General features: G+C 42.7%; 1 protein-coding gene across 1 annotated transcript; it reads right to left on the reverse strand.

The window, feature by feature from the left end:
- Window positions 1-4,820: 4,820 nt before the first annotated feature.
- On the reverse strand, window positions 4,821-19,514 carry SNRPA1 (small nuclear ribonucleoprotein polypeptide A'). The gene is made up of 9 exons (XM_047736803.1): window positions 19,335-19,514; window positions 17,327-17,474; window positions 15,598-15,676; window positions 10,992-11,038; window positions 10,405-10,507; window positions 9,714-9,793; window positions 9,228-9,303; window positions 8,490-8,583; window positions 4,821-5,260 (listed from the first exon to the last, which is right to left on the reverse strand). The coding sequence occupies exons 1-9, from the start codon at window positions 19,414-19,416 to the stop codon at window positions 5,202-5,204; spliced, it is 768 nt and encodes a 255-aa protein (XP_047592759.1). The 5' UTR covers window positions 19,417-19,514; the 3' UTR covers window positions 4,821-5,201.
- Between the last annotated feature and the right edge of the window lie 6,255 nt (window positions 19,515-25,769).

Genomic DNA, 25,769 nt, shown 5'->3' on the forward strand with positions numbered 1-25,769 from the left:
GGCTCTTGAAATGGGGAAATTGAGGACTCTGGATTTTGTCAGTTAAGGCTGTGAAGACAGCCATTAATTTGATGAGTTTAGGAGGGCGACATTTTATTCTCTCCTTGATATTTTCCTCTCACTTGTAAAAGGTGACGAACCATCACTCTTTGTTTTGAAGTGGTTTCTCCCTCCATCTGGTATCTTGCAGGAACCTGATATACTAGAACTGAACTATTTCTTGGGGTTATGACTGCAATACTTGACTTGGGATCAGTTTTAAATATACCTTGTGGGGGCGCCTGGGTGGCTCAGTGGGTTAAAGCCTCTGCCTTCGGCTCAGGTCATGATCCCAGGGTACTGGGATCCAGCTCCGCATCGGGCTCTCTGCTCTGTGGGAAGCCTGCTTCCTCCTCTCTCTCTCTCTCTCTCTCCGCCTGCCTCTCTGCCTACTTATGATCTCTGTCTGTCAAATAAATAAAATCTTAAAATAAATAAATAAATAAATATACCTTGTGTATAAATAGTGATAAACTAGTCAGGGGATGGGGGTTGCCCAGCTTGTTTGGTTATGCTCTGGACATAAGGTACCCAACAGTAGGAGTCACTGTCCATGGAATCAGTTGATGAGGACCTCTCTTGTCTCTCAGAGCGTTAATATCCTGCAAAGGGATTGGGCACAAATTTCTATTAATGCTTGGTAAGTTGATTTTTTTCTTATAGTAACTTAGTGGTTAAGATTGCTGCTGGTATGGGTTGGCTAAGAAGGTGTTTTTTTTTTTTAATTTTATTTATTTATTTGACAGAGATTGAGAGATCACAAGATCCAAAGGCAGAGAGGCTTAACCCACTGAGCCACCCAGGTGCCTTGGCTAAGAAGGTTTTTAACAGATACTTCCCTACCTTGACAGAAGGTGTCACATTAAGATGTGAAGGCTTCAAGAATGTTGTAGTGAACATCATTTCAGAGCTCACAGTGTAGCTCAGGAATTATGATATTTGGAGTAGCTATGGAGGAAGATCCTACCTCGTAGAGATCCTACCTTACTGTTGCCAGCTTTCAAACCAAGTCAATGAATTAAATCAACTTGCATATCATAAAAATGCCAAAATATTGTATATGGTTAAATGGAGGAGAAGAGTTTGCCTTTTTTGCCTTGTTTACCATGCCCTGCAGCATCTGCAGGCATGAAATTGGAATAAATTTAACATTTAATCTCTCATTTAAACAAAAATACTGAATAATTCCTCTCACTCAGGACATTGTGATATAAAATAGAAACCAGCACAACAGTAATGAAAATAATGCACATTTTTAAACACGAAGAATAAAGTACCTTTGCATACTATTATAAACGAGTCTCTGTTTACATATGTATTCACAGTATTATGAATAGTATATTCAATTAAAATCTAATAGATTTTGAATTATGAGGCTGCAAGGATAAAGGGGTTCTGCTTCAGTTCCTAGCACAATGCTGTTCTTAAATTCCCATTAATAGAAGTTATTTTTCCTACCCTGGCTTATGCATTACCTTTGTCACTTTAATCAGGGTTTATCATCTCCCCTAGCTTATCTAGAACCTTAGAGTTATTTCAACATACACTTTGTTCAGTATAACTGCTCAGGGGTTATTTGCAAAAACAGGACAAAGATATCTTAACTAGTCGCAGACCATGGTAGTCTAAATGACTGGCAATTCATCACTGTTTCTTGCAGCATATCCTTGCAATAGCCTCAGGGTGGAAGGAGTATTATTTGCCCACCCTTTGACTTTGGACTTGACCAGGTGGCTTGCCTAGGTTAATGACAAGTAGGCAGACTCAGCAGTGAGTCAGTTTTCAGAGCAGGTTTTAAGAAGTCTCTATTGTTTCCTCCTTGTGCCATGGCCCAGTTAGCTGACTTGCGCAAGGACAATTAGATATGCAAAGCTGAGCCACCCTCGTTAACCCACAGACCTGCAAGGAAAGGCAAAGCCAGCTATGAGAATAAATGGTGGTTGTCACTTAAAAACCTGAGTTTTGGAGTGGCTTGTTAGGCAGCATTATTGCGGCAATAGCTAACCGATAAACTGCCTAACCTCACCTCTTCACAAAAGTATAGGGAACAGGACAGGATTAAAAGTGTTGGTAGCTCAGGGGGATTACAGAGATGGCAATCAAACAATAATGTTTCTCAAACTTGAATGATCCTTTCAATGACATTCTTGTTGATTCCTACTGTAGTATTTAAAGATTTTGAGACAGAGAGAGAGAAAGAGAGAGCTGTGTAGGAGAACCGGCAGGGGACGTGCGGCTTGATCCCAAGACCCTGGGATCATGACCTAAGCTGAAAGCAGACGTTTAACCTACTGAGCCACCCAGGAGCCCCCACTGTGGCACTTAAATTATGTTAAATATCTATACATGTAAAACTATGTATGTGTATATATAACTACATACATTTCCTAAATGTATAGTTCTTAGAACCTAAAAACCCAATTGCAAATGCTGTTATGGGATTTCCTTCTTCAGTGCCCCAGTTCTTGGTTATGCCACTTTAAAGAGTGAAGATGTAGACCAGATGAAGAGTGCTGGACAACAAAGCGAAGACAGTCAAGTGCCAGTACAAAGCTCCGCAAGAGGAAAGGGTTCCCAGAAGGTTGACATCTGGGTTTCTAAGTCTAGGGGTTTTTATGGGCTTTGTTGGGAGTGCTCTTTTAATCTGATTTACCCTCCCTGCACCTGTTATCCAATCAGGTTTTTGTCATCTATCAGGTGGAAAAGGTTGGAGGGCCCCTTCCAGGGTGGTGTAAATCCTTCTAAGGGTGGTTTCCTCTTGTGGGAGGGCACCGTGTCCCAGAGTGCCTTTCTTACAACTACCCTTCACCAATACTACAAAACTAGTAATATTCAAATCAGCATCTCAATGTAGTTGCACAGAAATAATTATTTTGTGTGTTGCCATGACTATGCCACCGGTAAAAGTTCCTACTATAAGATGATAGAAGTTATTATCTTTGAGTGAACCTCATGTTCTGCAAAATTGCACATTGAAACCATAGGGCTTCTAGGAAAAACTGCTTTGAGACAATCCCCATTTTTCTGGTTCTGAGATTGGTGGAGCTCTAAGCAAAGAAACCCTCACATTCATCTTGTCAATTACTGCAAAATCCTCACTTGGGACAACAGTTAAGTACTGTAACAAGACCTCCTTTTGTTTTCTCTTAGCAGCCTGCAAATCATTAACCATGGGCCACTAAACTGGTGCCAAAAACAATCCTGTTTAGTGTAGATCCACTCAGGCAACAGCACCAGAGTCTCGTATTAAGGACTGCTTACACTGAAAGCCGGGACCGGAAGTAAGCTAAAGGTAAGGAACGTGACTGGAGGGAAGTGATCCGCAACCAGTTCGTTATTACGGAGGGTAGTGACCAGAGGCCCATTCAGAGTCCCCTTGATAGGTGGCTAATAAATGGTGGGAGCAGGGAGCCTCCTGACTAGGATGGCAACAGCTTCCCTGGATCTTAAGCATGGAGGAAAAAACTGGACTCATTTTAGCTGTCCTGTCAGAGGCAGCCACGTCAGGTCAATGTGCACTGACAGGCTCTGTGGAAGCAGAAAAGGCAGACTCATGGCTTCTGTCATGCAAGACATTGTAGAAGCTAAATTCTGAGCCAGCCCAGGAAGATCTCTTAAGACCACCTCCCCACCCCGGAGGTCTTCTGTTCTGATCGCATGTATACCTAGTAACGCTCTACTCCCAGAGGGCACCTTGGTGAGGGGAACAGCAGAGCATCAATTGCAGGATTATCTTGCTTTCAAATTAAATTAAATTAACTTCTAGTGGATAAATCCATCTACTGTCTATTTGGGTTAGTTCCTGGGTGCCTGAATGCCCCAGGAGATCATTAAAAACATCAGCCTTCCGGTCTGTCAAGGTGAGGGTACAAGAAAAGCAGAGCAATGCACTCTGGTTCTGGCCAACAATAAATGGGTCATACAGGACTGTTCTAGAAGGAGTTGAACGGCGTCAGGTAGATGTTAAGAAGTAGTGAGAGGGGAGGCTGGAAATCGTCTGGGGAGTGTCATCCTCTGAGGGACAGCACCTGAGAACCTACTGCAAATGCAGCCCCAGTTCCCATGATCTTGCTTTTGAACACGGTGCCCTGACGTTCATAGCACATTGGGGCTGGAAAGCACTGGTTTAGGGCCATACTGAGGAAATCTGCAGGCCAAGTTCTCCTGATGCCCAAGCTCCATTTCCTTTCAATGCTCTGCCCTCTTCTTTTCTACTGCACGCAGGTTTAGCCCCACTGTTGCCCTCAGTTTTGTCTTCCCAGCTAGGCTGTCAGCTCCTTGAAGGCTGAGTTCCTTCATGGCTTATGCATCTTGTGAGCACTTTACAAAAGCGAATCCAGCCAGCAGCAATCACCCACGACTGTTCAGGGGTCTACTGACAAGAGTGTTTCTCACATTTCTCACCCAAACCAACACCCACAGATGGAAAGACTGCACAGATGGAAAGATGGATGGTGAAGGCACTCACCTCCACCACCTTGTTTTTACGATTAGCCTAAATTGGCCCCATCAGGGTGTGAAAATGGAACAAAGCATCTAGAAGCTGTGAGTAAACTGCCGTAGCCTGCTCACTGGGCCAAGAATCCCCCGTCCCCCAACCATGTCCCAAACACTGGAATGTGCTGCTCCTCTGCTTGGACTCTAACAAGCAGAAGTTGCATTGCCCTAGAATTTTTCAAATCAGTAATTAAAGCCCGGCTGCGTTTAATGAAGCTATTGTTATCCTTTGTGTGGGGAAGAAATGCACCAGAGATCGGTCTTATTAATAACCACTGGGAGCACACAGATAATCTTGAGTTTTATTAAGAATTTAAAAATCTAAACATTTTATAGAGGCCTGGGAAGCGTACCCAGAAACACCACCCTCCGGCATTTCCAACATCCACACGTCCATACACCTCACTGCACTGCACCTCCCCACCAAGACAGGCAACCTGGCAGCACAGCGAATGTCGCTGTGTTTTTACTATTTGTAGAAAACTGGCATTTAGATTTCAAAATTAGTAATATTACAAAATTACCAGCAGCAGCCTTAAGCATTTCAACAATGCTTATGAACTCCACTTTGCTGACCCAAACAAAGCTATTATTCCAAGTTCAACAAGCAGGACTTGTCCCAAGGAGGCGTAGTATACATCCTGCAAATACTCAGGCCACATTGCTCAGGACCCATTTGTGACCGTGTCTTCTTCCATCTCCTCTTCTCCATCATCAGTGGGGCCTGAAGAAGAACACAAAACCATGGGTTGTATGGATTTCAGAACACGTGCTCGCTCCCAGTGAGAGTGGCCATTCTGTGATGCTACTCCGTGCTAGTTCCTGGATTAGGTACAAAAACCTCAATCACAGCACCTGCCCTCAAGGAGCTTAGAGTCCAGAGACTACCTGTCTTTGGAGATATGGGACGGGATCGTCAATTCCTAGGGAAAGGGTCACAAAGGTATTTTATAAAAGTCAAACTCATTGTCTGATATTCTAATAACCCATTTTGGTTGAGCTGAGAATTCATTTTTTGTGACAATAAAAAGCTTATACTTTGTGTTTCGTTCTTAACCACAACCATAGGCAAAGAAAATGGGAATCCTCGAAAAACATCTGGAGGGGCGCCTGGGTGGCTCAGTGGGTTAAGCCGCTGCCTTCGGCTCAGGGTGTGATCTCGGAGTCCTGGGATTGAGCCCCGCATCGGGCTCTCTGCTCAGCAGGGAGCCTGCTTCCTCCTCTCTCTCTGCCTGCCTCTCTGCCTGCTTGTGATCTGTCAAATAAATAAATAAAATCTTTAAAAAAAAAAAAAAAATCTGGATACTACTACATGCCCATTAATGGGAATACTCAGCGACTCTACCATCTCTAAGTTAGACAAAGTATGGCCAACAACCCAAAGTCCTTCATCTCTTCATCAATTTACAGCAGATATTTGGGTCAATGTATTCTAAAAAAGGAAATGTTTTAACTCTATCAGTGTTTGAGAAAATGACTCTTGTTTGAGGTTACTGCTTCTACAGTTAGCCCCAACTTCAGATTGGTAGATACAAAACTACCAAGACAAGAATGTCAGTCAAGTTTTAGTGTGTTCAGAAGTCTAGGCCCACTGAAATCTATGGAGTACCCTATGTCTCCCTTCTTCCTCCCAGTGAACCTCCAGATCATAGTGAAAATCCTGAGATTGTAAGGCCCAAATAAAACATTCTGGGGGAAACAAATCAGCTCAGTAATTTTGTCACAGCACAGTCACAATAAGTCACTGTGAACTGCCTCTTCCCCTACCTGTCACCACTGAGCCTTGAAAACCTTTAACAGACTTCTAATGCTCTCAGACTTAAGACCGCATCCATCACTGTCTGCAGGGCTGTGTGGCCTATGGAATGCTTCCTCTGCTGGCTTCACTTCACCACATTCTCCTTGTGCCTTGAACTTCACTCCCACTGGCCTCTTTCATTTTACCTGGGCAAGGCTCCTGTTTGCCACAGGTGCTTTGCCTGTGTAGCTCCCCCTCTCTGTCCCTAGAATGTCACTCTCCCTTTGTTTACTTCAGCAATTCACACTTTAGTTTAAGACCCAAAGAGCTTTTATTTATGTACCTTTATAAATACCGTATTAGATTCATCAACACTGTATTAGAATTTAAGATCAAGTATTTTAAAAAATTGTAAATTCATTAAAAAATGTCTTCATTAGAGCATCTGCCTTTAGGTCAGGTCAGGATCCCAGGGTCCTGGGATCAAGTCCCACATCGGGCTCCCTTGCTCAGCAGGGAGACGCTTCTCCCTCTGCCTCTGTCTCTCATGAATAAATAAATCTTAAAAAAAAAAAAAAAAAAAAAGTCTTCATTACATGTTAATGTTTATGTTTTTAAATATATATTAAAAGAAAAAACACATTTCCCAAAACAAAAATATTTAGTGAGAAGCTTGGCATTATTTTCTACTTTTGCCTCTCTCTGTCATGTCTGATGAAGAGCTATCAGCTGGACCCGGTATTGGCTTCATCAGTCCACCTGCTGCCACACGTCGTTTTCACTGAAGGAGATGAAGAAAAATCAGCCTCACACAGACATGCAGCCAGGAAAGGAAGGTGTATTCTAACAGTCTAACTGTGTATTTAGACAGTTGTGGGTTTTCCTGTTTGGTGCTATTCTAGAACTTGACAAAAGCGATAGTTTCTTAAGGGTTAGTTTGCAATGTGGAGTCTGAAACCTCGTCAGTGAACTTTTCATACTCTCTTACTTGAAAATCCACAGATCTACCTCATTTTCCTTGAAGTGACAAGTTCACTTCATATTCGAGAAGATGCTTGCCTCTCAACCAAAACAACTGCTTCAGTGCATGGAGACAACCATCCAACTTAGGCATGGGTTCGTGTAGACCCCCATCCCGTCACCCAGGATCTCAGAAGACATGCACTTAAAAGGTGATATTTAATAACATCCATCTCTTTGCTTTGTGAAGGACGTTCTGAAGTGAAACTGGTATATATTCTACTAAGAGAGTACATAGCAGTTTAGAATGAGGACTTTAGGCCATGGCCTTGACCTGTGCCGAGGCCCCAGCAGTCTTAACCGCCGTTACTCCTGCACCATCAGTGCAAATATTAATAATGGTGGAAAAAGCAAGTAACACCTTAGTGTTATTATACAAAGTTTTGACCGCACAGATGCCCACGGGCTCAAGGGCTACACAGTGAGAACCGCCGGTCTAATTAAAGTCTTACTCATTTTTAGCTTCTGTTCAAACATGATTTGCCCTAGGGAACTTTCCCTGAGCTGCCAGTCTAGGTAAAAGTTACATTCATATCAAAACTTGTAATATGTATTGTTTTGAATAGTTTTTACTTAACACCTCTGGTGCCTAACATATAGTTGGCATTCAAATATTAGAACAGCCAACACTTACCAAAATATATGCTCATTTCAGACCTTGTGCTAAGTGATACCTACAAACTCTCTTACTTACCCTCCCAAAAACCTTTTGAAGTTGGTACTCTATATTATCTCAAATTTAAAGATGAAACAGACTTGAGATTAAGTAAGGATGAAGTAATTCACCTAAAAACAGAGCTGGTGAGGATAAGATCTGAGCTTCATGCTGTTTGGCTCTGAGGGTTGTGTTTCCAACCAACTAAGGTATCTATGGCGGGCGCGCGCACACACACACAAACACACACAACTCCCCACCCCCCACCCCCCACAGGGGTAAAAATCCAATGGTGCCCTCTAGTGTTTGGTTTCACTGCACAGCTAGGAAATAACATCTGTTTCAACTTTTACATCAAAAACCCTCAGAGTCCTATGCCAGAATATTCTACATCAAGTAACTTATCCTCAAAGAGCATATAAAGGGATTTTGCATATATTAGATGCTAATGTTCTCGGGTCATGGCACCTGAACTGTTCTGGAATCACTTCAAACACAACATTAACTGGGAAGTCTGCAGATAGACCACTATGTCCTGACCTGATCTGCGTTCCCTGCCAGGTATCTGCCCGGACTGCAGCAAGCCCTTCAGCCGCTCCACTTCAGCCAGGGTAGATGCATTCGCTATAGCGTTCTGGAGGACAGAAAACAACGGAGACGGACCATTAATTGCATCTGAGGATCAAACACACAGAAAACTCTACAGATGTCCATGGAAACTCTTGTGAGTTGGAATATTAAATAGTTGTGTTGGGGCAAGAATTTTACTGTCATGTTGAAATCAACCCAAAACCCAATCATAAATTCCCCAAACTGGTAAACAGATTTGGACCCACTTTCAAGACAGCAAATAATCACTGCACATTCCTGAAATTTTAGTGAATTAAAGCACTTAATTGGAACTATGTTACTGGATAATTTAGGAAGCAGTATTATGAAATTGGGCTTTCCCACTGATCATCACACAGATCTTTCAGGCAGCAAATCTTTGAAAATAAAAACTAAGATAAATACTGAGACACATACTAAGTATCTGCTCAAAGAAAAAAAAATCCTGGGAAAATGAGAAGAACTAGAGCTGCCTCTGCTTTGACTTGATCACGTAAATAATTCAAGTCAAAATCAACTAACTTTACACTCGTTCCTTCCTTACACAAAATCCAGCAGGAATCTAAGCAGGGGGGGAGACTACAATGTTTAGAACTTGGTCTATTACAAATTTCATGTCCTAAACCCATGGCAACTCTCTCCAGTCCAAGAGTCCTAACAACTTATTACCTTGATTGCTTCTACATCTCCTGGAGATGGCCCTCCTTTCTTCTTGTCAGTTGGCAAACCAGCACCTGGGTTGAAACTTGGGAGGGGGAGGGAAGAACGCAACTGTTAAATCCCGACCAATGGAAGTTGCTTCTCTTTTACTTTCAAAAAAGCTTTTGAAAGTAATTCAACCAGTGTAGTATCTTATCTTTGTTAACAAACTGATACAGGAAACTCTCTCCTTCAGAAACACCACCCAGTTCTCATCTTCCTCTAGCGAAAAAGCAGGAAGTAAACAATGTTGCGTTAAGACTGAAGCGGAAGTATTTGCTAACCTGGTAGAAATCTCATATGATGTGTGGACCACTGACGGTCACGAGCTATCATCACACAAATTCAATACTGTATTAGGCACAGGTGTTTTGTTTAATTCTGTAGGAGGCAAAAAGCCAGACAGATAGTGTTTCTGAAGGTGAAGTAGAGTGAAGTTGGATATCCGTATCTTACGTTTTGCTTCTCCTGGCAATATCCTTTGCAAGTTGTGCACCCCGTTTGCCCTTGAACATTTTCTCTGCTTCCTGACGCTCCTACAGCAACACCACACACAGAGTTAATGGAAATAGGAATACCACATGCATTTAGATGCATTCCTCAGAAAACACGGAAGAAAACTCTCCTGAAATACTCTGGGCTGGTAAAAATACCAAAAAGCCAACTTCAAATTAAAAGGAGACAAATGGCCTTGCCTTCTCTGCTGAGGCTCCCTGAAGGAAGTTCCCCCTCCTAGTTTCAAGGAGAGGCTCTGGAGGAACTAAGACAGTTTAAAAAAAAAAAAAAAAAAGAAGCCCCAAAACTAAGAAACATTCCCAGTAAGGGGAGAATCACTCTAACAATTAAAGCTGCTGAAAAATGGCTTATATTAAGTCCCCCAGCAGGGAATGTATCTAGACAGAGTCTGCCGTCCACGGTGCTCACAGCGGGTCTGAGACCGTGCTGCCCTTAAACGCGTCCACACGAGACTGTGCTAACCCAAGTCCTGCTATAAACTCTGCTATGAAAAATGAATGATTAACATTTTCTTTCCCATGTTTTTATCAAAACCAACAGTAAAACTCATTAGGCAACTGCAAAAATCTGTAACAAAAGTATAAAAGAAAACACATGAATCTACAATGATTTACAACAGAACAATACTTACTTTTAATTTCACCTTCTGGAAATCCAGTACTCTGACTTGCGGAACTTTATAAATTACATACAGTCTGTAATGCTTCTTATTTGTTACAGGATTTCTTAGAATACTACAAGAAAAGGAATAGCATAATGCCAATCTTGTTCATAGCCCAGCACTCAAGAGGTCCATTTTAATAGACTCAAATGAGTACATAAACTAAGGAAAAGTTCACATTTTTTCACATTTCAGTATGATTAAGTTAACATTAGGGACATTTTAATAGAGCATTAGACCTAAAGGAAGTATTTTTGCTTTTTTTTTCTTTTTTAAGATTTTGTTTATTTATTTGACAGAGAGATCACAAGTAGGCAGAGAGGCAAACAGAGAGAGAGGGGGAAGCAGGCTCCCTGCTGAGCAGAAAGCCCGATGGGGGGCTGGATCCCAGGACCCTGAGATCACAACCTGAGCAGGAGGCAGGGGTTTAACCCTCTGAGCCACCCAGGTACCCTCACTTCTTGTTTTTAAAAGGATCTTCTTACTAACTGCTTTAAGATCAAGGCCAATAATGTGTTACTATAAAGGACTTCACTGTCACCACCACATTTCCATACCTTAGGTAAGTCAGTGATTTGAGAGATGCCAAAGGATCCAGATCACCCTGTAAAAGAAATAGCCACATGTAAGAACACGAAAACCAAAGGCTATTTTGAGACTTTGAAATGGCAGATCACTTTGCTAGCAAGGGCTCCTCTTATCTTTTATTTTTTTACTGCCCTAGTGCCTAGCACAACACTAGCATAGGACCAATGTGTAAGAAATTACTACTGACCACACTGGAAAGTAGACTTGAACTTCTTAACCTTATGATCTGAAGCCGTAACAGTTTCTGTCTCAACAGCAGAAGAGACAAAAAAAATAATTTTTATTTCCTGTAGCAACCTCCACAGGGCTAGAATTTAAACCAGTGATTTAGAAAAGAAAGACATGTCAAAGTTTATGTAACTTCAGAGGAAGTTATTCACACAGGGAACCTCAAACTGGAACCTGGGGTGAGGGGGCTTTTCCCCCTAGTACCTGTATGCACCTGGTGACACAGGCATCATGTCATCACTGGGGGCAGGCACCTTTATTCAAACCTCCCTCATATTGCTTTGGATAATTATTCAAGGACAAGGAGTATAGTTAAAAAAAAAAAGATCCAATTATGGGACAAGGGCAGGTTAGTTTTTGAATCTTCCCACATTACCCCATAAAATACAGTACAGCAAGGAGAGCAACAGAGATGAAAAGGCATTCTGGCAAGAACCCTAAAACAGGAGCAGGTAGGGACAAAACACCGAGAGCTGCCAAGACCTCTTGCACGGGGCCAGCATTTGCACAGGAAGCAGCAGAAGGAAAGCAGGGAGGCATGTGACAAACCAGGGTACTCCGACACGACCCGTGGTCAGTCAGTCCGACGGCAGCCCCCAGCAGATCTACACATGCCAGCCAATAAGGAAGGCAGCAAGCCTGGGATAAAGCCGGAAGGGGCTACGTAACTTGGGCCCTCATTCTTAATACTAACCACCAGTATATCAATGGTTATATATACCAAAGGATATCAGTGGTATCCAGGACAAACTGCTAGGACCAGACTGTGACTGAGCAGGACAGGGGCAAGAGGGACAAGGAGAAAAGAGTACAGATAAAAGCAAGAAGGGAAAGAGCCAGGAGGTTCAGAAAAGCAGCGGCCATTTTTAAACGCTTCACAAACAACCATCGGAGGGAGCTCTAGAGCACCTAGTGGCATATCACCACTCAAAGAAATACACAGGATGACCTAAAAAGGGACAAGGACAAACATCACATGATCTCATTTGTATGTGGAATCTAAAGAAAAAAATAAAAAGACCAACTCACAGCAATACAGAGTTCAATGGTGGTTACCAGAGGTTGGGGTTGGGGAGGGGGGAGGGACATGAGCTGCTGATCAACGAGTAAAAACTTCCAGTTATTATGAGTTAAGTTCTGGAGATCTAACATACAACATGGTGACTACAGTTAATAGTAGTGTACTACCGTATATCTTAAATCTGCTGAGAACAGATCTCAAGTATTCTCACCATACAAAGAAGTAAGGATGTGATGTGACAGATATGTTAGTTTGTTAACAGTGATCACTTCATGATGTATACATCTATCAAAAATCACACTGTATACCTTAAATACTATACTATTTTTATCACTCATACTTCAGTAAAGCTGCAAAAAAAAAAAGGAACAATGAATGGCAACTTTCATTACACTCACACATAGACACACACACACACTGTGTAGAACAATGATGATGTCTTGATTGGTTTCTTAAAGAGAATAAATAGTAAGTTGGGAGGTATGAAATGTTTAAGGCCACTCTTGTTTAAGAAACTAAAGGTACTGGTTAACTGGAAGGTTTAATATGTATTTTTAATTCCCAGAATACTAAGAATAGGAATAAGTAATTCCTACACTGTTAATAGGAAAAGAAGAATGACAAAGAGAGAGAATGAACACAGTAAGAGAGCAAAAGAAATGCAGAATGGGTGGATCAGTAACAACCCCCAGAAAAGAGAAAAGACAAATTCAAATACACCAGTAATTAAGTTAAATGTAAAAAGACCAAATACTTCCTTTAAAATAAAGACTTCACATTATATTTAACAAAACAATCTTATCATATACTGTTTTAATCTAAAATGTGTGGTACAGGAGAGCTGGAATAAATTTTGGATGGAAAAAATTATCATACAAATACTAACTAAAAGAAAGCTTGTTCTGGCATATTAGAGCAGATAAACACGGTATAAAACAGCACTATGACGGGGCGCCTGGGTGGCTCAGTGGGTTAAAGCCTCTGCCTTCTGCTCGGGTCATGATCCCAGGGTCCTGGGATTGAGCCCCATATCGGGCTCTCTGCTCAGCAAGGAACCTGCTTTCCCCTCTTTCTCTGCCTGCCTCTCTGCCTACTTGTGATCTCTATCAAATAAATAAATAAAACTTAAAAAAAAAACAAAAAAAACAGCACTATGAGATAAAGAGGGTCACGACGCAGTAATAAAAAGGTTAGTTCACCAGGAAGGTATTAACAATTTAAAATTTGTGTGTATCAACTAAGAGAATTTCAAAATATATAAAACTAAAATGGACAGAAGTCTAGCGAGACTATCTAATCCACTTTCATGTGAGATTTTTTTTTTTTTTTTTAAGATTTTTACTTATTTATTTGACAGAGACACAGTGAGAGAGGGAACACAGGCAGGAGGAGTAGGCGAGGGAGAAGCAGGCTCCCCACTGAGCAGGAAGCCCGATGATGACCACAACGGCGACACAGGACTTGATCCCAAGACCCCAGGATCATGACCTGAGCTGAAGGGAGCCGCTTAATGACTGAGCCACCCAGGTGCCCCTCATGTGAGATTTTTAACACACTTACTTCAGTAACTGATAGCACAAACTCACCCTTCATCTTTACAAACAATTTTAAATATAATTACAACATACACAAAAATACAAACAGTTCCAGGCACCTGGGTGGCTCAGGCCATGATCCCAGGGTCCTGGGTTTGAATCCCGTGTCTGGCTCCCTGCTCATCGGGGAGACTGCTTCTCCTTCTCCCCACTGCAAGTGCTCTCTTCTTGCTCTCTCTCAAATAAATAAAATCTTGAAAAAAGAAAGCAAAAAAACAGCCTCTATCATGCCACAGATTTCCTATGAATGTGCATTTTGGGTAGAATACCTCATATATTTTAGAAAAGACATGGCCTCAGACTACTGCTTTCTTACTTCTGGAGTCAAGTACTCCTTTCTTTGAAAACCTGAAGGAAGCTCTGGACCCAGTCCACCAGGAAAGAAACAATCATGGAAACAGGGAAGGGAGGCAAGGTCATAATAACACAAAATCAAGTTATATAATATACACTTAGACATCCAATGTTTGAAAAATTTCGGTTCCAAAACAAAATTTTGAAATTTCGGTTTCAAAATTAAAATTTAGGTGTTAATTTTGTTTAAAATTACACATAGAGAGCAGAAACATTAGAAGAAATAGGTTACCATAATTACACCCAGAGAAAATAAAACTTGCTGCTTAGCTCACAGGAAGACCAATTCCAAGTAGATCACTGATCTCAATGTTAAGAGTAAAAAAACAGTTTCTAGAATGTAACTGTCCAAGAAAATTTAACATGCTTCATATGTAACTGAATGCTTTCTAGTAGCCAATTAAAAGAAAAAAACAAGTATAACTTATTTTAGTAGTATATTATTTAACCAATTATCCAAAATATTATCATTTCAATATCAATATAGAAAAACTGATAGCTGGGGTGCCTGGGTGGCTCAGTGGGTTAAGCCTCTGTCTTCAGCTCAGGTCATGATCTCGGGGTCCTGAGATTGAGCCCCGCATCGGGCTCTCTGCTCAGCGGGGAGCCTGCTTCCCCTTCTCTCTGCCTACTTGTGATCTTTGTCTGTCAAATAAATAAATAAAATCTTTAAAAAAAACAAAAAACAAAAAACCCCGATAGCTTACATTCTTAGGGATACTAAGTCTTCGAAACCTGTTATGTATTTTACAGTTCTTAGGACATTGAAATTCAGAGTAGCTGCTTGTGCCTAGTGGCTACCATATTGGACACCGCAATTCTAGAAAATAACTTATGTTTACTGAAAACAACTCTTTCTGTAGTGGAAGCCTGACAGACCATCAAAAGTACTAGCAACAACAACAACAAAAGACTGATAAATTGGACTATGCTTAAATTAGGAACTTTTCTATCAAGACACCCTAAGACTGTCAAAAGATGAGCTACAGAGTGGAAAAGGCCATTTAACCAAAAGAGGCCCAGAACTTTTTTTTTTTAAGATTTATTTATTTTTTTTTTTGACAGAGAGAGAAAAATCACAAGTAGGTAGAAGAAGGCAGAGAGGCAGGCAGATAGAGAGGGAGAAGCAGGCTCCCCGCTGAGCAGAGAGCCTGATGTGGGGCTCGATCCCAGGACCCTGGGATCATGACCTGAGCCGAAGGCAAAGGCTTAAACCACTGAGCCACCTAGCTGCCCCAAGAGGCCTAGACCTTGAATTACGAAAAACACAAAGGACGAGGAGATAATTCTCTGGATTTTCTAAACTGTCCATGAGAGGCATGCAGCACCTTTAACTCCTCCCCTTAAATACATTCCCCCCGACCCCATCTGACTTACCAGTTCCACAAGACTATTGTTGGTGAGAATGAGTTCTGTCAGACAGGGTAGAGCCTGATCAAGTCCCTCACCTATACGGCTAAAGTGACAAAAGAAATAAAAAAAAAAGACTCTTTGTAAAAGTGAAAAAGTAGGTAAGCGAACAATTTTATCTAAGTCCTTGTACAGAAGATCTGAGACTCCAAAGGTGGGAAGAACTTTAGAGATCTTTCTTCCAACACCCTAACTGGGAGAGGGAAACCTAACTGGCAGAGGATCACAGGGTTAGTTAATGGCAGAAGTTGGATGATTTTAGAACCCATGCTTCCAGAGGGTTGCCTGGGGTTTTTTCCATTACCATTTTGTCTAGTGAAAACTGAGAGGAGAAGAAACTCCTGCGTAGAACAAACTACTTAGCTAACTTCATGACTTTGGTGCAGGTAGCCCAGAAATACAAGTGATTCTGCATTCACAGCTCAGGTACATGACAAACAACTACACCATAAGGGAATGGTTAACTCATGAGAAATATGCTTATTTTAAAAAAGCAAGTCACCAGGGTGCTCAGTCAGCTGAGCATCTGACTTCTGATTTTGGGTCAAGCTGTGATCTCAGTGTCCTGGGGTAGAGCCCTGAGCCAGGTTCCATGCACAGGGAGGAGTTTGCTTACGATTCTCTCTTCCTCTGCCCTCCCCACACTTGCATCTGAGTGCACGTGTGCTCTCTAAAATAAGTAAGTATATTTAAAAAAAATAAAAATAAAAGGAATTAAAAAGCAAGCCACCACCTAGTACTTCTTAAAGACATTGTCTATAGACCTTCAATAACTTTTTTTGATAAAAGTTACTCAGGGGTGATGAAAGAGGGTTAAAGAAAACCCTAAATTTCAGTAAGTAATATTCTAAAAATCAGTTGTAAAGAGAAACAAATGGCAGAGAATGTGAGGTAGAGATACTTAGTCAAAAATAGAAACGTTGGGGATGCCTGGGCTGGCTTGGTCAGTTATGCGTCTGACTCTTGAGTCTGGCTCAGGTTATGGTCTCAGGGTCCTGGGACAGAGCCCTGCATGGGGCTTCACACTCAGTGGGGAGTCTGCTTGAGGAGTTTTATCCGTCTCTCTTTGCCCTTCCCCTGCTCTCATGTGCAGGCACACGCTCACTCTCTCTAAAATAAAGAAGTAAATCTTCGAATATACATACATATGTGTATACATAAATTGTTGAACTTTACATGGATTTTTAATATGATCCCTCTGATAATTACAATTATTGTTTCAGAAGCCAAAATATGTACAAAACAGCATGCTTGTAATTTAAATATCTATTATCATGAATATATAAGTATTTCTGAACAGATGCAAATAAGAAGAGACCAGTACCAGGTTAATCTCTGGACCTATATGGGAAAAGTGCAGTTTGTTTCTCATTTTAAGATACATGTAGGCTCAACTGGCAGTTAAGTTCTATGGCTTCTTCAGGGAACACTGTGACATTCACTCTAGCGGAAAAAAATCGCTTTCCACTAATAGTCACTTACCATATTCTTTTTTTTTTTTTTTTAAGATTTTATTTATTTATTTGACAGAGAGAAATCACAAGTAGGCAGAGAGGCAGGCAGAGAGAGAGAGGAGGAAGCAGGCTCCCGGCTGAGCAGAAAGCCCGATGTGGGGCTCCAACCCAGGACCTGGGATCATGACCTGAGCCGAAGGCAGCGGCCCAACCCACTGAGCCACCCAGGCGCCCCCACTTACCATATTCTATTGTTGTTTACTAATAATGTTTTCAGTCTTCTTAACAAAGGAAAACCATCCAGTTTCCTGATTTCATTGTCAGAAAAGTCAATAGCATCAAACTGGTCTAAGGTAGCACCTAGATTTTCAATGACAGGAATTTTATACCCTGTAAAATGGAAGGAAAAAAAAATACAAAAGTATTAATATGGTTAAAAGGTACATTAAAACCGTAATGTACTATTTCATGGTAATTTGACTCAAAGCTTCCATTTATTCACAAAGTGTTTACGTAGCACCTACACTGTGCCAGACATTATGCAAATAATCAGTACATAAAATGAGAAACAAGAGTCACATGTCCTAGCTGCCATGAAGCCTACAGTCTAGGGAGTGGACATGAAGACAGTCATGACAACAGGGACAAGGGCTATTGTAATGAGAACACTTATTAATAGTAATATTGGTAGCTAACATTCCTAAGAGCACTTACCAGGTGCCTCACACTGTTCTAACCAAAGCCCCAGAAATGGTTAAATGGCCTAAGAATTTACACTGTAAGCCGCTTATTGCCAGTGTCCAAGTCTTGTTTATACATTGTGGACAACACTTCTTAACCTCTTTTGCATTCCTATAGGCCACATTCATAGTAGCACTTACCAGGATATCCTCCTGATATCATGACAGTTCCCCCTTACTCTACACCTCCCCTAGCTCCAATGCAGAGTTCGAGATCAACGGTTTATACAAAATAATAAACCACCCTATGAACAATTCAATACTCATGGATTTGTGAAAATGGGCCTAACTACTATGCTAGGCGCTGGCAGAAGAAAGAAATGAACACAAGCCGTGGTTAGAGTACATAATTCAGAGCTGCAAAGGTTACATCAAAGTAAGCACTACACCAAAACAAGTATCCTCAACACTGGATGCACTTGGGACACTTCAAACTTAGAGATACGAAACTTAGAGATCAGTCTGCGCCAAGAGCAAAAGTGGTCAGTAACGTCTGAATGGAACTTTTCTCTAAACTTAATTTCAACCAAATAAAAGCACTGGGCTTTGTCAGCAAGAAATCCAAACTGAAATCAGAGCCCGAAGTAGTGCTGCACCTCCTCCAGTGTTGTCCCTGTGGAGCCAAATCTCAGACCCAGATTGTATTGTCTTGCCCCCAGAGAAACTGCTCAGCACACCCTTTGTAAAAAGTTACTTCCTTGAAATACTGATTAGACAGCTGCAGTCCCAATTTCTTAACAAGCCTTTCTAAGGTTCAAATGACATGAATTTGAACAATTCAGAGCTTCCACCACCTTACACGGGGCACTCGTAGTGTAAGCCTCTCTAAAAGATTTTATTTGAGAAAGAGCGCGCGCAAGCAGGGAGAGCGGCACGCAGAGAGGAAGCAGCAGGCCTCCCGCGGCGAAGGGAGACCGATTTGGGGCTCAATCCCTGGACCCCGGGATCACGACCTAAGCGGAAGGCAGGCGCTTAACCTACTGAAACACCCAGGTGCTCCTAAAATGTTTTGATAAAAGGGACATATAAGGCAATTGAAGCTAGTAAGAAAGAAATCTTGAGGAAACACGCGCTTTTGTTCTCAGACTTCATATCCTCCCTCGCAAATTAGAGGTAATTAACATGTATCCTATCTATACTCCCACAGTAACAGTCCAACGTATTTACTGAGAATCAACGAGCCGCTGAGCACTAGGACCACGACTACTAACACTGTTCGAGCTCTCAAACAGTTCAGACTGCAGGACGCCTCAAGCAAGGCCTAGTTGAGGCCCACGGGTGCGCACAGGAAGCGATCAATCAATCGGCTGGGCATGTGAGTAGGAGCGGGGTAACTGAAACCTCAGAAGGGCCTAGGGATGGTTTGGGGGCAGCAACCGCAAGACTCAGCCTCCCGCCCGGCTTGGCGCCCACAAACCAGGCCTGCCGGCCGAGTGCCGGCCCTCCGCGCACGCGGCGGGGCGCTCCCACCCGGCTGCGCGCGGAGGCCCGCCCATTCCCCTAGACTCACCCCGGAGGTCCAGCTCGCGGTCCCGCACGGCGTTGGTGTACTGAGCCGCCTGCTCGATCAACTCTGCCGTCAATTTCACCATCCTGCCGCCTCCCGCTGCCGGTGCCACGGCCCGCCGGCTCTTCCCGCCGCCTCCCGCCCGCTAGACTTCCCGGCGTCCCTCGCGCCCCGTCGACAGGCAACACCAATCGCATGCGGCGCTTGCGCGCGCAGCTCAACGTCCAGGCCGAAGCAATCGAAGAGCCACGCCCCCGACCTCGTTCTCTTCGGAGTTTCAGGTGGTAGTCGAACTAGTCTCGGGCTCTGGGTTCTTCTTGGAGCGTTTGTGGAGGAGGGTCCCTGATTCCAGGTGTTTGTGTCCGCAGGTTAAGCAAAATGTGAAGGCACCCGAGTGGAACTTTCTCCACGCACGATGAACCTTGAGGTGGGAGGAGACGCTGAGTCTGTCCTCACTCCACCCAGGAGGGGCGGGCATCTGTGGGATCCAGTGCAGGGCTAGGACTTCAGGTTCCCATTCCAGCCGGGTGCTGTGGACCCGCAGGCTACTACTTGAGAACCAGGGCAAGGTCAATCACAGGACTACTTCGCTGCGATCGTCCTACCGCCTTGGACCCAGCTTCGCGCACTGTGGTGTTTTGTTAGGCCTGTGATCTCCAGACATTTAAATATTTAATGGAAGCATCGTATACAGAAAAGAGCACAAACCAGGAATTTGCAACGTGACGAATAGCTACAGGGCGAGAACACCTGCGTTGCTGCCTCCCGGTCCAGAAAATGAACAGTTTTCTGAAAGCCTCCCTTCCCAAGGCAACCAGAAATCAAACACCATAGATTAGTTTTACCTTAAAAAAAAAAAAAAAAGATTTTACTTATTTATTTGAGAGAGAGAAAGCACAGGTGGCGGGGGGTAGAGGCAGAGAGAGAGGGAGAAGCCAACTCCCACTGAATAGGAAGCCCATCCAACATGGGCTGAATCCCAGGACCCTGGAATCATGACCCGAGTGGAAGGCAGACCCTTAACCAACTGAGCCACCCAGGCTCCCCAACTTCTGCTTGGTTTTGATACAAATAGAATCATGCAATGTGCTTTCCTGCCTGATTTCTTTGGCTTTGTATTACCACTGGAATCCATCCAGGTCGCGTGCACAAGGGTTTGTTTCCTTTCGCTGCTGTGTAGAATTCCAGTGTATATCTTCTACCATAATTTAGCCATTCTGCTGTTGATGGACATTAGGGTTGTTTCCCTTTGGGGCTATTCTGAACAATGCTGCTATGCATTTTCTTGTACATGGATCCAATGTACACATGCTTGAGCTTCTCCAGAAGTAGAACTTCTGGGACATAGGGTATGGTAATAGGTAATGCCTAACAGACCAAGAGGCTGAAATAATATACATACTCCAGCTGTGGGTAAGGGTTTCCATGCTTTCAACCTAAGCCTCATTAGTATTGTCACTGTAATTGTGGTGATTCCAAGGAGCCTGGGCGGGTCAGTCAGTCAAGCATGGGACTCAGATCCGGTCATGATCTCCAGGTAGAGGGATCTAGACCCTCTTTGGGCTCCACATGGAGCCTGCTTGGGATTATCTCTCTCCTTCTGCTCCTCCAAGTGCACATGCGCTCTCTTGCGCGCATGCGCTTGCAGTTGTGCTTCCAAATGATGATGATGATAAAAATATTTTTTTAAATTGTGGGAATTCTGGTAACTGTGTAGTGTTATTTCACTATTGTTTTGATTAGCTTTTTTCTAATAAGTAATGAGGTTGAGGACCTTCTCCTGTATGTTGTCTATTTGGATATCTTTTGCAAAGTGCTCATTTAAGTCTCTGGTCCGTTTTTTTTTTTTTTTTCCCCCTACTGGATTGTGTCCCTTTTTCTTATTGACTTATGGGATTGCTTTATATATTCTGGGTGTGAGCACACTCTGTGGCTTGCCTTTGCACTTTTTTTTTTTTTTTTTTGGTCTAAACTGCTTAAATACAAAAGAATTCACAGAGACCAGAAATACTGTACTCATAGAAGTCACCAATGCTGTAAAACACAAATTGTAATCCGTTTTGTTCTGTTTAGGATAACATCCTATTCCCCAAATCACCAAGTTATAATCTGGGCTGCACTTCAAATCAAAGGGCTACGAGAGGGGCCTCCTCACTCATTTTGCAATGGGAACAAGCTTTTTAGATGGTCTAATTCGAGAGGAGTCATCAGAGGAAGAATTAAGCTCAGGAAGCCCTACCCATTGACTGTCTTTTGTCCTCTTGTTCGAGGGTGTGGATTTCACTGCAGTCATGTAGGTTTGGGACAGGAAAAGTTTTTCTGCTTATTAGCCTGTCCACTCACAGTGGTATTGTTTGATGACTAGAAGTTTCTAATTTTTATGTAATTCAATTCATCTTTTCCTTTCTGGTTAGAGGGTTGTGCCCCCAGATATTTTGTTGTCGTCTACTGGCAGCTTAATTGTTTTTCCTTTCACACGTAGCTCTACAGTCCCCCTGGAATTGATTCTTTTTGAACTTTTTATTGAATTATGATATACTCACAACAGAACACAACCCAAGCATACCCAAATAACTGGCATCCGGATCTAGAAGCTCCCTTCTTGTCCTTTCAGTCACATGCTTGCCCCAGTGGTAACATCTTATATAGGTTAGTTTTGCTTACTTTTATATTTATGCAAATAAAATTATACCTTATGTGTCTCTTGCTTAACATTGTATTTGTGTGTAGATGTAGTTAACCGACGATCCTTATATAGTATTTCATTATGTGAATATTCCAGTTTATTCATTCTGCTGTTGATGAACATTTGGATAATTTCCAGTTTGAGGGGCGCCTGGGTGGCTCAGTGGGTTAAGCCTCTGCCTTCAGCTCAGGTCATGATCCCGGGGTCCTGGGATCAAGCCCTGCATTGGGCTCTTTGCGAAGCAGGGAGCCTGCTTCCCTTCCTCTCTCTCTGCCTGCCTCTCTCCCTACTTGTGATCTCTGTATGTCAAATAAATAAAAAAAATCTTTAAAAAAAATCTAAAGAAGCATCAAAAGCTAAAAAAAAAAAATCCCATGTCCTAATTATTAGTTTCTGCTACACTAAGATATAGTTGAAATATAATTTCAACAATTTCTAGTTGAAATATAATTAATACTAGCATTGTATCCAGCAGTCTTGCTAAATTCACTTATTAATTCTAATAGTTCATAACCATTCTTTTGGGTTTTCTACGTACATAGCCGTGCCATTTGAGAATAATGACAGTTTGATTTCTTTCTTTCCAATTCTTTTTTTTTTTTAAAGATTTTATTTATTTGACAGAGAGAGAGATCACAAGTAGGCAGAGAGGCAGGTAGAGAGAGAGATAGGGAAGCAGGCTGCGCACTGAGCAGAAAGCCGGATGTGGGGCTCGATCCCAGAACCTCAGCTGAAGACAGAGGCTTTAACCCACTGAGCCACCCAGGCACCCCTCTTTCTTTCCAATTCTTATACTAGTTCTTTATTTTTTTGCCTTGTTTCACTGGCTGGGATCTTCAGCATGATGTCATGGACAATGCTAAAAGCAGACATCCTTTAGTAGGTAGGGGTGGGGGTTGGGATGGGGAAAACCCTAATCAAGTGATCAGTGTTAATATCACCAATAATGGAACAAATCAAAATCATGATTCACTTACTAGAATGCGATTAGAAGGACACAGCATCACTTCTGAGAGATTCCTGTCCAAGATGCATGACCTGAATGGAAATGGGAGGAAACCTCAGATAAATACAAACTGAGGGACAGCCTACAAATAACAAGCCTGTAGTCTTTAAATGGTGAAAGTCAGGGAACTGATGAATTGTTCTAGATTGAAGGAGATTGAAAAGACATAATGACTAAATGCAAAGAGTGACCTAAAGAGGATCCTTTTGCTAAGGGCATTTACGGGGACAATTCACAAAACTTGAATCCAGTCGGAGGATTAGATGGTAATAATACATCAGTATGAACTTCCAGATCCTGGTGGCTGTGTAGAAAGTCCTTATTGATAGGAAAAGACTCTAAAGTATTTTGGAGGTAATAGGGTATCGTATCAATCATTTACTCTCAAATTATTCAGAAAAACATTTCTCTGTACTCTATTTGCAACTTTCTATATTTTTACTATAATTTTCTATAATTTTACTTTGAGATTGTCTCAAAATAAAAAAGTGAAATCGAAATAATCCAGAACACTTAATTCCAGAGAGGACCGCCAGGTGGAGTCCTTAGACCAGAGAGCTAATTTTACTTGGCCCTTTTTGCGGATTAAAAGGAGTTTCTTTACTTCGAAAAAGGAAAATTGCGTGGATTTCCCTTGCTTCAGGACGTGAAGAGACATAAACTATAGGTGATTTTATTCATTGTACAACATCTCTATGAAGTTGAGGTTATCTTTTTAAAATTTCTTTTCTTTTGGGTAGGGTTTCTCAACCTCAGCACTGTTGACATTTCTGGGGCTAGATAATTCTTTATTGTGGGGCTATCCTGTGCACTGCAGGATGTTTAACAGTGTCCCTGGCTTCTACTCACAAGATGTCAGTACACACCTCCCATTATGACAACCATAAATGTCTCCAGACATTGACAAATACCCGCTAGGAGACAGAAATCACCAATAGGTTGAGAACCACTGTTTTTGGCAACAGCATGGTCTCTGCTCTGAGCACTTTGGTTCCTCTTGCTCAAAAGGGAGTCTAAGAGGTATCTGATCACTCCTAGTGTGGCTGATACATTGTGCGGGTGGGGGGAGGGGGAACTTTGGGTGCTGGGAACTGAGCCCCAAGACCCTGGGTTCTGGTAAGTACTCAGTGCTGTATCACCTAGGGGTGCTGTTCTGTGCACAGACAAACCACAGAGCCTGGCCTTGGGCAACCAGCCAGGAAGGATAAGGCCTGGGTTCAAGGAAAGAAAGCAATAGAGAAGACTGGGGTAGGATACAGACTCCTTTCGCACAGTAGCCAGAACCCAGCTGCCTCCCAGCATAACGGGCAGAACGTTAAGATGCTGGAGAATGGCCTTGGTTTCCATTATCCCTGTTTGTTTTCATTAAAATGTCCTTTCTGCTTCACTTCTCCACCTACTTCCCTTTCCATCCTCGGATCTGGACCTCCACCCCTCACCTGCTCCCAGGGGCCCCATTATACCTTAAGCATTGAAGCATACAGCCCTCTTTAGCCATGTGATGGTGATTCAAATGCAGTGGAGGGCAGTCTCTCCAAATTCAAGTGCACTCTATGGCTGCCCCCATTTACACCATATTGTCCTGGTTCTTTAAAGTTCAATTCCTCCCCTTTCCATTATAGGTATATCTTCTGTAAAAGTGTAGCTTGCCTCAACCCTTTCAAGAGTTACAAAGTATCATGTCTGCAGTGGCCTGGGAGGGATGGAGATGAGCCCATGGGGACCACTGTGAGGTGCCAAAGAATTTGGGGACAAGGTCAGAAAACTATCATCTCCTGGAAATAAAGCCAGGTTAAAACAAATGCATCATGGCTGGATTTGGCCAACTGTAAAATTAATTCCCCCTCCTACAAAGAGCCAGCCTCCCTCCCTAGAGACAGGAAGGGAGGCACCTCGCCAGCGTGTGCCCCAAAGCAAGTCAGTTTACCTCTATGAGCCTCAGTCCACGAAACAACAGATTTCGGGGAGATGATCTATGACTTTATCACATAAAACAAAATTCACTAATATGTCCCGCCCCTGCTGAGTCCAAGTATCCTTAAAGATGGGCCATGTGTGAACAGGCATTTTCTGTGGTCGGTCCTTTTTAACAAGGTGGTGTTTTGTCCTGAGGACTTTGTGAACAGCTTCTCAGCTTGCCACTACCCTCAGCAGCCCCAGGACTGGCTGACCCAGCCACTACTATGAGGGGACATGAGCTCTGAGGCTGCCTGGTTGGCTTCTCCTACTTAGTGTCCCTTGGGAATAAAAGGAATTTATTCCTGATTTGGTCCCAAACATGTTCGACCCTAGTTCTCCGCGGGGGGAAAAAGCTCCAGGGGGCTAAAATAGTACCTTACACTGGAATTACTTAGCAATTGCTGGTTTTGATTCAATGCCTGTCTCATGGGAGAAGTTGAACCCTTACCAATGTTCTGCCCTAGTCCTGGTTACTGTCTCCCGAACATACTCGCTCATTCCTTTGTTGCCTCGCACTGACAGCTCCGCCTGATTCATGCTCATGGTGGGCAGCTGTTGGGTTCTGTGGCCTACCCCCGCCTTCTGAGAGCTACACGGTGCTCCCCTCCTCTGGCGGGAAAGCTCCCTGCTGCCTTTTCCTGCTAGATCAGCTATTCCTGTGGCCACAGCGGATGGGCCTGGATGAACACTGAAGTGAAGCAGGAGAACCGGGGCCAAGAAGCAGATTCAGAAAGCTTGCCTAGGAAACTTGATTTGTACCAGTTTTGCTTGGGAGATGTCGGTGGTC

This window comes from Lutra lutra, chromosome 7 (assembly GCF_902655055.1).
Source record: "Lutra lutra chromosome 7, mLutLut1.2, whole genome shotgun sequence".
NCBI classification, from domain to species: domain Eukaryota; kingdom Metazoa; phylum Chordata; class Mammalia; order Carnivora; family Mustelidae; genus Lutra; species Lutra lutra.

Bases quoted from the DNA above. Each gene is read 5' to 3' on its own strand.
- SNRPA1 (XM_047736803.1), bottom strand. From the start codon at position 19,416: ATGGTGAAATTGACGGCAGAGTTGATCGAGCAGGCGGCTCAGTACACC. The intron at 11,039-15,597 runs GTAAGTCAGATG...TTTCTTTTACAG, and splicing joins ACAATAGTCTTGTGGAACTG to GGTGATCTGGATCCTTTGGC. The intron at 9,304-9,713 runs GTAAGATACGGA...CCCCCTCCCAAG, and splicing joins ATTGCCAGGAGAAGCAAAAC to TTTCAACCCAGGTGCTGGTT.